Raw genomic sequence first — 15,641 nt, forward strand, 5'->3', positions numbered from 1 at the left:
CGCACACTCTAGACTTCAGGACAGGCTGAGTGGGCAGCACCTGACACACTCCCTCAACTTTTCTTTTCTCCCAGTTCCAGGCCTGCTCCTGAGACATCATCAACAGTTGTACCCTCAAACCCTGAGACCTGACATCAGGGAGACGGGGAGAAGTCCTCGAAGGTACATCTCTGAATCATAGGGGAGTGGGGTGGGGTGAGAGTGAGTCACTGCTGAGCCCTTAATCATCCAGGTTCAGTTCTAGAAACTTCTGAAGCTACAGCTTTTAGGGACTACTGTGGTCTTCAGAAACTATCTTTTTCACTGTGCCTATGTGGACAAAACAAATGAAAGCACAAAGTTGTTTTAAAACTGCACTTTCAAAAGCACCTATCCTTTTCTAGTTGTGGGGCTCATAGTATCTTGGAACCTGTGTCCCAACAGGCCTTCTTGCTGCCCTATTTAAGGGGGACAGGGGAGTACTCTGAGGCCACAGTTAAAATCCTACCAAGTTGAATTACTTGAGATGTCTAATTGTGAGTTGTTGAGTGCACAGGATTGAACTCTAAAACCTAGCTACATTTTGCTACCTTGCCAGTTCTAGCAATTTTTTATTTTCTCTGGTGTGGTCTGAGTAGATGCATCTTCCACATCATTGGGTTCCAGCTAGATAATGTGGTGTTGTGGCCAAATAAATGACATTCTTGGGAAGACTGCACATACATTTCTACAGACTTGAAACATTCTGGAGTTCCTTTTTTGAGACTGCTTTCCTGAGCTGCACACTCATTCAACAGGAACCAAATCATTTTGTGAATCTACTGTGCTGTGTGCCATCAAAGGCAAACAAATAATTTCCACCCTGCTCACACATGAGAGGCTCATAGGAAGACAAGAGCAGATCTCCCAGAGAGAATTCTTCCTTACTTCTGACAGTTAGTGCAGGAGTGAGGACCCCCTGTTGGCTTCATCTGCCTTCCAGTAATCAAGCTGTCAGCAAAAATCAAATCCACCCTTGGAATGAAGACTGGTCACTCTATACAGCCATTCATGACACTGTATTGTAGCTCTGGCTGTGCCTATCATTAGGAACAGATAAATCATGCTTGTGCCCTCAGCATGCCCAGCACAGCGATGAATTTCTAACAGTGACAGGTAGACACATTTGGTGTTTGCTGATCCAACTGTAACAAGCCCCTGAAAGTAGTTTCCAAAGGGAAAATTCCAGAAAGGTCTGCATTTGGCAGCGCTGAAAGAGGGGCCTCCTGGGGTCTCAGATTTGGGGAAACAGTCATTTGGACATCAAAGATCTGGTATGTTCAGTTGTGTCTGACTCACAAGCTCCTTTTGTATTTCCCATGTGTGGGTAAGGTAGGATCTTGATTTTCCCAGAATCTGGTTTGGGGGAGCAGAACAGAGCTGTTTCAGAGAATGTGGGAGAAGGTGGAGCAAAGAGCAGACAAGCTAGGGCTGGTTAGCAACTTTCTGCTGTGTCAGGAGCCCCAGAGGGAGATCTCCCAAGCCCTGCCCTGTTTTGCCATTTTTAATCATTTTATCATTAAGCCTATAGAATCTTTATTTTTGTCTTTTTCAATGAGGTATATTTTACATACAGTAAAATTCATTTTTCTCAGTGTATAGTTCTGAATACAGACAGCAGTATAACCACCCCCAGGCAAGATATACAGCATATTCATCATCCCAAAAATTTCTCCTGTACCCCTCTTTAGCAGGTCCCAGCTCCTGACAATCACTTTCTGCCCCCCATACTTTTGCCTTTTCCAGAAGATTCTATAAAATGGCATCACACAGTAAAGAGCTTTTTGAGTCAGCCTTCTTTCACTAACAATGTATTTGAGGTTCATCTGCATTATTTCCAGTATCAGTAACTTGTTTCTTTCTTTTTTAATAACGATTTTATTTATTTATTTTTAGAGAGGAAAAGGGAGGGAAAAAGAGGAAGAAAAACATCAATGTGTGGTCGCCTCTTGCACGCCTCCAACTGGGGACCTGGCCTGCAACCCAGGCATGTGCCCTGACTGGGAATCAAACTGTTGACTCTGGTTCACAGGGCAGCACTCGATCCACTGAGCCACACCACCCAGGGCAGCTTGTTTCTTTTTTATGGCTGAATAGTATCCCATCTTATTGCTGGATCAGTTTGTTCATCCATTCACCCGCTGAAGGACATTTAAGTTTTAATGGCTTTCACTAATTATGAATAAAACCTTGATAAACATTGGTTCATGGGTTTTACGTGAACATGGGGTTTATTTTCAGTTTTATTCAAAATAACCAAAATGTTCATCAGTGATGAATGGATAAACTATGGTGCACCCATTCAATGGAATACTTCTCAACAATAAAAAGGAGTGAACATGGGTGTTTAATGAATACACACATGTATTCAACCAAGGGTGGGAATGCTGGCTCATCTGGCAGTAGTGCTTTTGAATGCCTTTTTGATGAAAAGAGTGCATTTTTCTAAATTAAAGCTTTATCATTATCTCAATCACATCTTACACAAGCTGAGTGCTTTTCCCAGAAGCACTGTGTGTGCTAAACACTCTATACTTCAGCATCTTACTCCCTGGGTGTCCTCAAGCAAGTCACATGACCACTCAGAGCCCTGGTTTCTCCACCTGTAAAATGAAGGTAACACTAGGCCAAACTCCTAGGATTATTGCAAGGATTAAATCAGTTAATACACACTGAGCACTTGAAAATGGCTTGGCACATAGTAGAGCCATATCCATGTTAACTGTTATCATAAAGTTCATTTCCTGGCCCCTCTTACAACTTTATCCACATAGCAACCCTTAGCTAAGAGCAAGCAAGTTGTGTAAGATCAAACAGCCAGTAAATAAGTACATAGTGTGTTCAGGATTTCAAAGGGAGAGAAACATGAATCACCCCCAACTGGTGACCTTTGAGTTTGCTGGTTGGCACTCAACCCACCGAGCCACACAGGCTGGAAACTCTTAAGAGCTGATACTTCTTCCTCAGGAAAACCTCAGTATTGGTTTATTTAATATAATTTTTTTCTTGTGATGAGAACTTTAAAGATCTACTCTCTCGGCAACTTTTTAAAAATATTTTATTTATTCATTTTTAGGGAAGGGAAAGGAGAGAGGAGAGGGAGAGAAACATCAGTGTGTGGTTGCCTCTCACACACACCCCCACTGGGGACCTAGCCCACAATTGAACTGGCAACCGTTTAGTTTGCAAGCCGGTGCTCAGTCCACTGAGCCATACCAGCCAGGGCTTATTTATGTAACTTTTAAAAAATCAAGCTCTTGCCCTGGCTGGTGTAGCTCACTGGATTGAGCACAGGCTGTGAAGCAAAGGGTCGCTGGTTCGATTCCCAGTCAGGGCACATGCTTGGGTTGCAGGCCAGGTCCCTAGTGGGCGCAGCCTGTGAGAGGCAACCACACATAGATGTTTCTCTCCCTCTCTTTCTCCCTCCCTTCCCCTCTGTATAAAAATAAAATCAAACTCTTGTTCTCTCATGCTTGGTTCATGACCCTCTGCTATGCTGTATGGGTGGACACACAGCCCAAACCCATCTTCCCAAATGGACCAGTGTGTATTCTAGTTCGGAGTCCTTACACGGTTACCCCGGGCTCAGTGAGCAGCCATGGAGGGCTGGAATCCCCGCACTGGACCACAAGAAAGGCTATAGCAGGCTTTCTTCCCAGGCTGCCAGGAAGCACATGGTTCTGCAGTTCTTCATTCAACAAGAGGGTTTGTTACCCCTTTGAGTCAGGGCTGTCCTGGGCACTTTACAAATGTTGACTCATGTCTGTAGTCATGTCAACTACAAAGTTCTATGAGGCAGGTACAACCCCCAACCCCCATTGTACAGATAAGGAAACTAAGGCCCAGAATGGGTCAGTAACCAGCCGAAACTCATGCAGCCAAGAAGTGCTGGGACCAAAAATGACACTATCTGGCTCCAGCGCTGGCTCCAGCGCCAATATCACACCGCCCTGGCCCCTTGGTGGGGCTCTTCCCTATGCCCTTTCCAAGCAATACTCCTTTCTGAACCTCCTTTACCCATCAGTCCTGTCCTTGACCAGAGGCACCCCAGATCGCACAGCCAAAAGGGATCATGTCGCCCATAAAACAGGAAACAGAGACCATGAGAGGTTTAGGACAAACCCATGTTCCCCCAAATCATAAAGGTAGTAGAGAGAAAAGGAAGCAGATACATTCAAAACAGCTAGAAATATTTATGAAGCATTCATTACAACTGAGTGGCACACTGTTCAAGGTTCTGGAGAACCAGCACTGACAGAACCCAGTCCCCGCCCTGGTGGGGATCACAGGCTGAGAGGCAGGTGTCCTCTAGCATTAAAATCGAGGAACAAGATAACTTCAGATTTCAGTGGCACGTATTCTTGAGAAAACAGTAAAGTGCAAAGCCTGAGGAGCAGCGGGACTGGGGAGACCTATACCTCTCTGGGAGGTAAACTTTCGTCCCAAGCCCTCACCTCGCTTTATAGGGACCTGCCTGGTGAGGACAGAGACAGTTTGGGGGTTCCAAATTGCCCTCTCCTCACTGCCGGAAGAAGAGGGTGGGTGGGTCTTTTTATTCACAGAAAGGGGAATGTGGGTAGAGAGGGGCTGAGCAATTTGCTCAAGGTCACCTGGCATGCCCCGGCCCGGTGAGTTGCCGGCGCGCAAATATACGTTCTTCACAGCAGCTTGTCGTGGCAAGGTATGGGAAGGTGTGAGAAGCGCTGCAGGCCCTGTCACCAGGGGCGGTGACACAAATTTGCGATGGACTCTCCGAAGAAGATGGGCGAGGCCTCAGTCGCCAAGCGCGCGCGCCCTGGAGAGGTGTTGCAGAAGGCGGTGCAGGAAGAGGCGTGACCACGCGCGGGCGGCCGTTGGCAGCGCGGGCCCGCCCCGGAAGTCGCGCTCCGAGGGCTGGGAGGCAGCGATTGGTCTTTGTGGTGTGGAGGGCGTGGCGGAAGGTTCTGGAGAGGGCTGGCGGGCTCTGGAAGCTTCCGCCGGACGGGTATATAGAGTCCGGGACCGGGCGGCGGCAGCGCGGGGGGAAGTAGACAGGTTGGCGGCGGGCCGCAGGCGGGGGCCATGGGGAAAGACTACTATCAGACGCTGGGCTTGTCCCGCGGCGCGTCGGACGAGGAGATCAAACGGGCCTACCGCCGCCAGGCGCTGCGCTATCACCCGGACAAGAACAAGGAGCCCGGCGCGGAGGAGAAGTTCAAGGAGATTGCCGAGGCCTACGACGTGCTCAGCGACCCGCGCAAGCGCGAGATCTTCGACCGCTACGGAGAGGAAGGTTCGTCCGCGGGCGGCTGGGGGCGCGACCCCGCCGTTTGACAGGCGGGGAAACCGAGGGTCCGCAGCTCGGCCGCGGAATCCCGGGGGGGAGTGGGAGGGAGACGCCCGGTGTGGCGAGCAGTCCCCGCCCTCTAGCCACGCGGGCCTACGCCCTCGGGTAGGCGGCCGCCAGATGGGAGGAGGAATTCTGGCCGCACTGCTCACCCAGAAGCTTCTAGCACGTCTGGGGCTGCCCCTCCCTGGGTGCCTTCACCCTCCTCCTTGGTTGCGGGTGCAGACGGGGAGGGGGACGGAGGTTTCTTCGGATGTTGGCGCTGCAGGCCCATATGTCCCGTTGACCTGAGAGAGGTTGGGGCCATACTGTCTAGGAATGCAGGCCACGGCTTCTGACTGAGCACCACCTGAGTGCAGGGAGTCTGCAAAGGGAAGCGCCAGTTTCATCCACCTTCCCCTCGGGCTCTTGGGAGGGTGGGGTGAGCTAATCCCTGTGAAGTGCTTACCCAGCCCAGAGCCAGGCATGTAGATGGCAACCAGCGCCCACTTCGGGCTGTCCAGGTACGGAGATCTCAGGAGCTCGCCTCTAACGCAGCCTTCCTGGGTAGCCGTTCTCAGGGAAAGAGAAAGCAGCTCTCTTGTTTGTCCAGTTGCTTGCAAATAATTCAAACTGGTTTCGGGGCTTGGTGTTAAGAAGTTAGGTGGCTTTTATATAAGGATGGTGGCGGTTTGTGCCAGAGTATGAGAATTTGAAAATACACGTGTATGGTTTTACCAACGTTTTTTGTTCTCCCCACACATCTCCAGCCCTGAAGTACTTAAGAGAACACCGAAAGCTGACCCTAGATTGTTTTTTTTAATCTAGTTTTGTAGTGAATTCTTTTAATTTGTTGTATCATTGCTGGAGGATGAGTCCGTGAAGAAGTGGCAGGATTGGGTGGCCCCTAGAGAGGATCATCTCAGAGTTTGAACCCCCTTGCTACCGCTATGCCAGACTAAAGCACCTGGATGGGGAGTGTCTCTGCTACAGTGGTGGGAGGTAAAGCTCAGGCTCCTCCTTATTTTCTAACACACCAAATAAAATTCATCTCTTGTGGCTCCCAAGCCTTTTTTTTCCTTAAGGAAAGTCCCCAGGCGACCATCTGACTTCTTTCAATTCTGCCTTTCAGGCCTAAAGGGCGGTGGCCCCAGTGGTGGGAGCAGCGGTGGTGCTAACGGCACCTCCTTTAGCTATTCATTCCATGGAGACCCTCATGCCATGTTTGCTGAGTTCTTTGGTGGCCGAAACCCCTTTGACACCTTTTTTGGACAGCGGAATGGGGAGGAAGGCATGGACGTTGATGACCCGTTCCCTGGCTTCCCCATGGGCATGGGTAGCTTCACCAACATGAACTTTGTCCGCTCCCGCCCTGCCCAAGAGCCCACCCAAAAGAAGCAAGACCCCCCTGTTACCCACGACCTTAGAGTCTCCCTTGAAGAAATCTACAATGGCTGTACCAAGAAGATGAAGATCTCCCATAAACGGCTGAACCCCGATGGGAAGAGCATTCGCAATGAAGACAAAATCTTGACCATTGAAGTGAAAAAGGGGTGGAAAGAAGGGACCAAAATCACCTTCCCCAAGGAGGGAGACCAGACATCTAACAACATTCCAGCTGACATTGTCTTTGTTTTAAAGGACAAACCACACAATATATTTAAGAGAGATGGCTCTGATGTCATTTACCCAGCCAGGATCACCCTTCGGGAGGTAAGGCACTAGGCAGGATGGTATCTGTGGAGAAAGAGGGGGTTATTTTCAAAGCAGTTTGGTATATGTCTGACAGATATTTCTGAGCACTTGGTGCCTGCTAGACTTGGAAGGTGCAGCAGGAACAAGGCTAATCAGGACTCTATTTTCCTAGAGTTTCTGTGCTGGTGACTTCGGTAGATCTGGAACAGGGTCTTAGCTACAGAGGTCTGATGGCTCCTACCTCCAACAGCCTCTGGACAGGATTGGAACTTCCTAAGGTACCCTTCATCTAATCTGTCACTTTTCCTTTTCAAGGCTCTGTGTGGCTGTACTGTGAATGTACCCACTCTGGACGGCAGGACCATACCCATCGTGTTCAAAGATGTCATCAGGCCTGGCATGAGGCGTAAAGTTCCTGGAGAAGGCCTTCCTCTCCCCAAAATGCCCGAGAAACGCGGGGACCTCATTATTGAGTTTGAAGTAATCTTCCCTGAGAGGCTTCCCCAGACATCAAGAACCGTACTTGAGCAGATTCTTCCAAAATAACCACCTGTGTTGCCCTAAGGACTGACCAGGGACCTTTCTAGAGCTCAAGGATTTCTGGACCGTTCCACCATTTGTGGACCCATCAGAGGGCGGGAGGGCCCAGGGAGGGCTTGCATACTGCTGAATGTTTTCCAGAGAATATATTACAATCTTTCAAAGTCATGCATTAGACTTCAGTGGTTTTTCGAGCGATAGGGCAGCAGGTGGTGGTGATAGCAGGAAACAGCATTCCAGTGTGCTCCACTGGGTCCTGCAGCCCTCCTGGGATGGGCCCACCCCTCCTCCTCCAGGCCCTGTGCAGAGCCGAGAGGTAGCCCTGCAGCTGGACTTGAGCCCTCTGTCATCCCTTTGCTTGTGGCTGTTAGGTGATGTTAACCTGCCATCCTGGTTACCAGGCCTTCCCTGGTATTCCTCAGTTACCAGGCCTTCCCAGGCCATTCCTCAGTTTCTATTGTGTGACCAGTTCGTGTTCTGTATTTGTCTCCATGTCTTGCTCTTCCTCTGAAGAAACCCATCTTTTCGCCATCTCAAATTGAGAACCTAGACTGTTTTTGCAGAACTACTTGGCCAGTGACCACAAGCAATACCTCTTGTTCCAGCAGGACAAGGGAGCCAGCCTCAGTGAGTGAGAGTGACTTGCATAGCCAGCTCTCTCCCTCGAGAGTCAGGAGCCCTTTCAACCTCTGGCTCTGAGGCCAAGTGTGCTCACATAAGGTCCTTTCCTGTAAGGCAATCTCCGGCACACCTGGGCTTCCTAGTGGCCCAGGTTATTTTTTTTGACTAATGGACTCTGGACTCTTTTAAAAGGATATGATCCTTTTGAATTTTGCACAGCCCTAGATATAATCCCTTTTGATAAAAGGGTCTTTGCTCCCGATTATAGGAGCACTGTGGAACGTCTGTAAATACGTTTTTATAATTCTGTGTAAAGTTGGTGTACATCCAAATGAAACCAGTCTATGGCTGCTGCTGCTCTCTGTACGAGCCCATGATGGAATTCAGAAGGAAGGGGGAGGGTGGGCAGCGTTGGAATGAGTGTCTGTTCCCTGAAGGACAGTCTGGTGCTCAGACCTTTAGAATCATTGTTAAGTTGCCACTGCCAACACAAGACCAAAGCGTGTGACTTGTCAATGTGCAGCGTGACAGCATTAAAGACTGATGCTAAACCTCAGGGGAACAGTCTTGCGACTCTGTTTGAGGGCTCTGCTGACTGGGACTGGGGTGGGAGCTTGGCCATTCCTCCAGAGAGCCTGGGCTGGAGGTGGGGGCTGGGTTAGACGCAGGATTTCTCTGTGAAACAACTCTTACCAACCAAGAGTTGGCATCCAGAGACTCCAATGGATTCAGACCTTGGATTCTTCTTTCTGTGTGTGTGTGTGTGCGTGTGCATGCATGAGCACACGTGAAGGTTGGAGCCTAAGTGAAGCATTTCCCCTCTGTCTTCTGGGTCCCCAAAGGCAGTGTGTGGTCTGCCCTTTTAATCATCTTCCACTCCTCTTGCTGGAACAGGCTGGGTATGGGGCAGGTCCTGGCCAAGCCTGACCAGGAGTCTGCCAGATGCTGCCTGCCTGCCCTGGAGAAGAACATTTCCTGCCCTCATTATTTGCAGGCCACTGAAGCTGCTTTTACTTTGTAACTTTTTTAGAAGGAATTGGCTTTACTATAAGGTAAGTAATTAGTCTGGAAACAATGTATTGCTGCTTGCTACAAAAAGTCTTAGAGTAAAAATTTAACACCATATTAAAGTCAACTTAGGAGTGGCTTTTNCAGATGCTGCCTGCCTGCCCTGGAGAAGAACATTTCCTGCCCTCATTATTTGCAGGCCACTGAAGCTGCTTTTACTTTGTAACTTTTTTAGAAGGAATTGGCTTTACTATAAGGTAAGTAATTAGTCTGGAAACAATGTATTGCTGCTTTGCTACAAAAAGTCTTAGAGTAAAAATTTAACACCATATTAAAGTCAACTTAGGAGTGGCTTTTACTTTCTGCTGAAACAATTTAACCACTGATAACAGTCTAGGACCAGCACTGTCCAAGAAAACTTCCCAATGAAGTTAATGTTCTGTTTTTAAATGGAAATTAAAGTCAAAATTTAATTTTTCAGTTGGTCCAACCACATTTCAAGTCCTCAATAGCTACATTTGGTTAGTGGCAACAATTGGATAGCACAGAGCTAGAGGGCTTCTCCAAATCTAAGACACAGGTCTTGAGCAGCCACATCAAGCCATTCTATCTATGGTTTGGAGGTGACCCCAGGTCCATAAAGGACCTCATAAGAGATACTTATTGAACTGCCTCAGGCACCAAGAAGACATTTAATAAAAAATTACAAAGGCTGAATGCACACAGTAACGGAAACTTCCAAAAACCTACTGAGGGTGTGGGTAGGGCAGTGATCATAGTGAAAAAGACAGAAGGACTCAACTGGACAGAAGGCCTGCTTCTCAGATGTGTACTGTTTTACCCTGCAGGACCTGGTGTTTGGGTCCATTAGCAGACTGCTCCTCTTCCTGGGCTGCCTGTTAGGGACTTTTGCTTTTAATCCTCACCCAAGAACATGCTTATTAATTTTAGAGAAAGAGGAAGAGAGAGTAGAGAAATAACCATGTGAACCCACAATCTAGACATGTGCTCTGACCAGGGATGGAACTTACGACCTTTTGGATTAGAGGACAGTGCTCCAAACAACTGAGCCACGTTGGCCAGGGCTGCATATTCATCTTCCTGTTCTGTGCTGCCTCTCTGAACACGTTTTGGAGTTCCTTTCCTGTCAGAATGTGCAGAACTACCCCGTTGACCCACCTCATCTTAATCCATCATAGCAGCACTGTCACATTTTTACATGATTCAAACAGCACAAAACAAAATGTCATCCAGCCAGCCTACTGTGAGAAGTTGAGTCCCTCCCACTTCTGGGCCTGCAGCTGTCTTTCCCTCCGTGCCACATGGACAAGCCATGGCATCAGAGGTTTTTAAAAACATTTTTTGTGCACCCTAAGAAAGTGCTTATATAAACATAATTTCTAAATTTTCAGTTCAATTGTTGGCTTTGTAACCATAGTACCAAACTTGCAAAGGCACATAGAGAATCCTCCCACCCTCCTATTTGAGTCAACCCCCAGCGAATATTCCCAGTACCTCATGTGCCTTTTCTAAGGTCCTGTGCAAATGCATGTTCCTGTTTTCGCACAAATGATACATATCATATACTCTGCATTTTCCCTCTTGCATAGTGTATCATGGAAATAAAGAGCTTCCTCATTCCTGCTACTCTACACCTCTATTCTGCCACGCCTACCCACATGGATGTGAGTACCCAGGTCAGTGTTTGGTGGCCACCTACTCTCCCTTAGCCATTTTTTCTTCCAGATTTGAGTCTCAGCTCAATCACTTTCTAGCTGTGTGACCTTGGGCTGACATATTTTATTTAATAATGGCCCCAGCGTGCAAGGGTAGTGATGCTAGCAATTCGTAGATGCCAAAGAGGAGCCGTATAGCCGTATAGTGCTGCCTTTGAGTAAAAAAGTGAAAGTCCTCAGTGAGAGAGACCACCTTCACATAGCCCTCATTGTAGGATATTGTTATAATTGTTCTAGTTTATTGTTAATCTCTGACTAGGCTTAATTTATAAATTAAACTTTAGGTAGGTGCACACAGAAAAAAACCTATATATATATATATATATATATAGAGAGAGAGAGAGAGAGAGAGAGATTGGTACTATCTGTGGTTTCCAATACCCTGGGAGTCTTGTACTAGATTTCCTGTGGGTAAGCAGGTGGGGGACCACTGCAGTGCCTCTTCTAAGATTGTAAAGCACTTTTAGACACAGATACACGCACCCCAAGGCCTGGCATAGAACCAGCACTGTGTGTGAGTTATTAGCATAACTTTATCCTTCACAGCTCTTAGCCCATAGCCTGTGACCAAAGGCCAAAGTGCGTCCCAGGTTTTATAGGTTAAGTGCTCTTCTTGGCTGAGCTTTAAAAACCAAATTCCCAGGCAAGTTGCTGATACCCTCAGCTCAAGCCCTGGCCCCTGCCCAGCCCGAGGACATTGTATCTGCAGCAGGCTCACTCCCCTGCTATCATGACAACCTGCTGGGTCGACCCCTGGGATTAGTCACCCTGGCTCCGAATCCAGGCTCTGTCACTCTGCTGCTGTGGGTCCTTGAGCAAGTGACTTCACTTCTCTGAGTCCAAGTGGCCTCCTTTGCAACCAGGGACAATGAAAGTACAAACTTTATAGGGGTGCTGTGAACACTGGGCGAGGCAATGCATCGGGAGGCAAAAGGACACAGCACAAAGAACTTGGTTTCTGGAGGTTGGCTATGCTGAGCTCAAGTTCTGCTCATTGCATTCTCCAAGAAAAATGGCACAGCCTCTCTGAGCCTTGGTTTCTCCCCACGTGAAGCAGAACTAATCATAGAAGCCACTCGCCCCTTCTCACTCCCCCAGAGCCAAAACTCAGCGAACTACAAGCCTGGCCCAGATCAAGGGTGTAATTAACGTGGGCAGTCTTTCTAAAGCACTCAGCAGAAAACCTGCACCAGGTCTCCTTAAATATTACCTTTTCTCATTGGTTACTAATTATCGAAGCACACAGCATAGTGCCTGACACATCATAAGTACTCACCCATTCAGTAAACATGTATTGAATACCTACTGCGTGCCTAACCCTGTTCTTGGTACTGGGGACACAGCAGTGAACAAAACTGGACAAAATTCCTGCCTTTGCAGAGCTGACAGGTGGGGGAAGGGATAACTAGGAGTAAATAAAACATTAAATATGCTAGATAGTGATGAGAGTGATGAAATATAAAACAAGTGGGTAGAGAGTGTTGAGCATAATTTCAAGTCAAAGTCAGCAAATGCCTCACTAAGAAGGTCACATTTGAGCAAAGACTTGAAGGCGGTAAGGAGGAAGCCAGGTAGAGAGTGAGGGAGTAGCATTCCAGGCAGAGGGAGAAGCCTGGGTGAAGAACCTAAGGTAGGAGAGCGCCTGAGTTGTTTGAGGAACAGCCAGGAGCTCAGAGAGGCCAGAGCCCGTGACTGGGGGGTGAGTGGGAGGAGAGGAGATGGGAGGAGGTGAGGACAGTGGGGGTGATGGGGCAAATGGTGCAGGGTCTGGGGGACTGCAGGGAGAACTTGGGCTTCTCCTTTGAGTGAGGAAGGTTTTGAGCTTGCGAGCATTTTGGGTTTTGTTTTGTCTTAATTTTCCTTTGCTGGGGGTGACGAGGTGGAGCGTCACTTAATTGTAAGAAAATTTCAAGTCCCCCAAACATGTCATTATCAGTCTCTTGAAATTTCAATACACCAACTTTCCACCTTAAAAAGCACAACACAAAAAAATAAGCATCTATATTTTCTATTAAAATCTAGTCCTTAAAATACATATACTCCTGTTCTCTCCCACAGACCTGGGAATACTTTCACAGTCTGCTGGTTCCACGCCTGTCCGAGACGGGTGGGGAAGGGAGCCCGAAACTCTGTGATTATTCAGTCAGACTTCCCTCTTTGTGATGAGGAGGAGAAAGACAATCTCAGGAACACTCAAGAAGGTTCCCCTGAAGAGCAACCAACTTTCCTTGTGTTCACCACCATCTTTGCACCCCAAGTGCCCAGAGTGGCACCTGGCCCAGAAGTGACCCTCTGAGTGTCTACTGAATGAGTCATTGAGTGACAGAGAGATTCCAACGGGAGGACCTACGATCTTTGTTCTATGACCGCTCACATCAGGAAGTGTGCAGAGGAAGGACATCTCAGGCTGGGGGTCTGCTGTGGCTCCCCAGCAAGGGGCCCCCACACTTCAGCTCCTTCAACTCCTACCTGGGAGGAGTGGATGTTCTCTCTGGCTCCAGGAAAGCCCCTCTTTTCTGGGCCCTGCTCCTACTTCATGACTCATGTATTTGTCACTGGGCACAGCTCCTGAGGGCCAGCTCAATGCTGGGCCCAGGGGACCCAGTGGGAAACAGACACAGCAATCTGGGTGTGCCCTGTGAAGCTCACTGTCTTCTGGGAAACACGGACCTCACATGTGTCATTGGCTTCAGGGCCCACCCTAATCCAGAATAACCTCATCTCAAGGTCCTTAATTACGTCTGCAAAGACCCTTACCTCAAAATACGGTCACACTCACAGGTTTGGGGACAAGAACTATCACTGGGGGAGGGGGATGCATTGTTCAGCCCATTACACTGAGCAAGGTACTTCCTGTGACAAGAGAACTCAGAGGGCAGAGGCCTGACAGGCCCTGGAACACAGGCCAGGGGACAGGAGCTTGTTAGGGGTCAGGGATAGGCCGTTGGAGCTGAAACCCCATGCAGGAGGCCCCCAAGCAGGTGGCAGGTGTGGATCCAGAAAGCCTGGGGAGTGTGAGAGCTTGAGGCCTGGTGTGGTCTGAGGGGAGAGAGCTGGAGAGAATAGGGTGGGGCATGCCCATGATTAAGACAGGCCAGGTGTCTGGGCCCTGCTGTGACAGGCCTATGTGCCCGAGGCGGGCAGAGAAGCTGGTTGAAAGGGTTTGAGTCAAGAGGGACACTGTGTGATTTCCTTTTACCAGAAAGTTGGCACTGGGACTTGGGCGGTTTCTCTAACTGGGGGCCCAAGTTTCCTTGGGAAGATTATGCTGGACATCAACATAGCCAGGCCTGACTCCAGATGAAATACTTAAGCAAAGGGTGTTTTGAGGGCACAGGGCCTCTTGGTTGGGTTGGGGGTGATTAGCAGAGAAGGGGTAGGACCACTTGGTTGGGAGTGAGGGTAGGGGACAGGAATCTGACTTTGGTGTTCACAGGCGCCCTCTAGCTGCTGTGGGTGAAACACATGGGGTGTAGAGAGGAAAGAGCCAGGAGACCAGAGAGAGGTCAACTGCTGGAGATAATGGGACTAGACAAGGTGGGGCCAAGGTGTTGGGAAATCATTGGAGATGTTATTTTGAAAGAGATCTGCCCAGCCAGAAAACAGCACTACTGCCAAATTTTATCATGACTTCCTAAAATCCACTAGCCCAGGGAAAGCACCAGGCCAGAGCTGAGACCCAATGCCACTTAGGGCCACTAGCCTAGTCAGGGCTACTTACTCTGCTTCCTCTCTGGCTTGTCCCTCTCATTCCAGTCCTGCCAGGCTACAAGAGGAGTCCAACCTACAGGCCACTAAGAGTCAGAAATCAGACTCTGAGATCAGTCTGGTAGGGCAACGTCCCTCAGTACCACCCTTCCTCAGTCTGCCCTGTCCCCCACATCTCAGAGTCAGGCTCCAAACTGAGGAAGATGAGACTCACATTCCCAGGGGGATGTCCCATGTGCTGGGGTAGGAGCTGAAGTGCCACACCCACTTGTGTCTGTGCAACTTTGAGCTCGTGGCTCCCAGGGCTCTCTCTGAGCCTGTCTCCCTGTCTGTAGAATGAGGACCATTTCCAGTGGGATTACTCCTAAAAAGCAGTCAACACAGGGCCTGGCACACAGTAAGAGCTTAATAAAAGTTTCTATTTCTATCATGTTTCTATTATGACATACAGTGTTTATTCATTCCTGTGCCCTCAGTGCAGTTTAATAACACAGATGTGCACGGAGCACTTGCTACCCACAAGGCACCACTGTAGGCATCTGACACAGAATAGTTCATTGCATCCTAAATAGAACTGAAACAAATTTAGAATTATTATACCCATTTTCTATGATGATGAACCCCACTTTACAGATGAGGAGATTGAGGCACATGGGGGAAGGTGCTTGTCCAGGGCCACGCAGCTGGTGAGCAGTGCAGGTTATGGAGGAATATGAGTGTCCTATCCCACAACCCAAGGCGGACTAGGGACAAAGAAAGTAAAACCAGAGAATGAATAGAAGAAAACGGGTAAAAATACCTTTGTGATTTGAGAGTAGAAAGGGCCTTCTTAATTACATTTTACAGGTACCAACCACAAAATGGATGCTTTATTACACTGAAATTATGAATTTCCTTCCAATGAAGACTGTCATGAGTAAATTGTCACATGATGGAATGGAAGAATATATTTGCAAAGTTGGGCACTGTAGCTAACTCACTAGGAGAGAGTCACTCTAGGAGAGTTAAAT

General features: G+C 48.4%; 1 protein-coding gene across 1 annotated transcript; it reads left to right on the plus strand.

The window, feature by feature from the left end:
- Positions 1-5,012: 5,012 nt before the first annotated feature.
- DNAJB1 (DnaJ heat shock protein family (Hsp40) member B1) lies at positions 5,013-7,728 on the plus strand. The gene is made up of 3 exons (XM_037041776.1): positions 5,013-5,290; positions 6,456-7,036; positions 7,334-7,728. The coding sequence occupies exons 1-3, from the start codon at positions 5,080-5,082 to the stop codon at positions 7,562-7,564; spliced, it is 1,023 nt and encodes a 340-aa protein (XP_036897671.1). The 5' UTR covers positions 5,013-5,079; the 3' UTR covers positions 7,565-7,728.
- The last annotated feature ends 7,913 nt before the right edge of the window (positions 7,729-15,641 follow it).

Source organism: Sturnira hondurensis, unplaced genomic scaffold, assembly GCF_014824575.4.
Source record: "Sturnira hondurensis isolate 20B ecotype Veracruz unplaced genomic scaffold, ASM1482457v3 Scaffold0003213, whole genome shotgun sequence".
NCBI lineage: Eukaryota > Metazoa > Chordata > Mammalia > Chiroptera > Phyllostomidae > Sturnira > Sturnira hondurensis.

Excerpts from the sequence above, each read along its gene's own strand:
- DNAJB1 (XM_037041776.1), top strand. The coding sequence starts at position 5,080 with ATGGGGAAAGACTACTATCAGACGCTGGGCTTGTCCCGCGGCGCGTCG. Across the intron at positions 5,291-6,455 it reads CGACCGCTACGGAGAGGAAG|GCCTAAAGGGCGGTGGCCCC; the intron begins GTTCGTCCGCGG and ends TCTGCCTTTCAG. Across the intron at positions 7,037-7,333 it reads CCAGGATCACCCTTCGGGAG|GCTCTGTGTGGCTGTACTGT; the intron begins GTAAGGCACTAG and ends TTCCTTTTCAAG.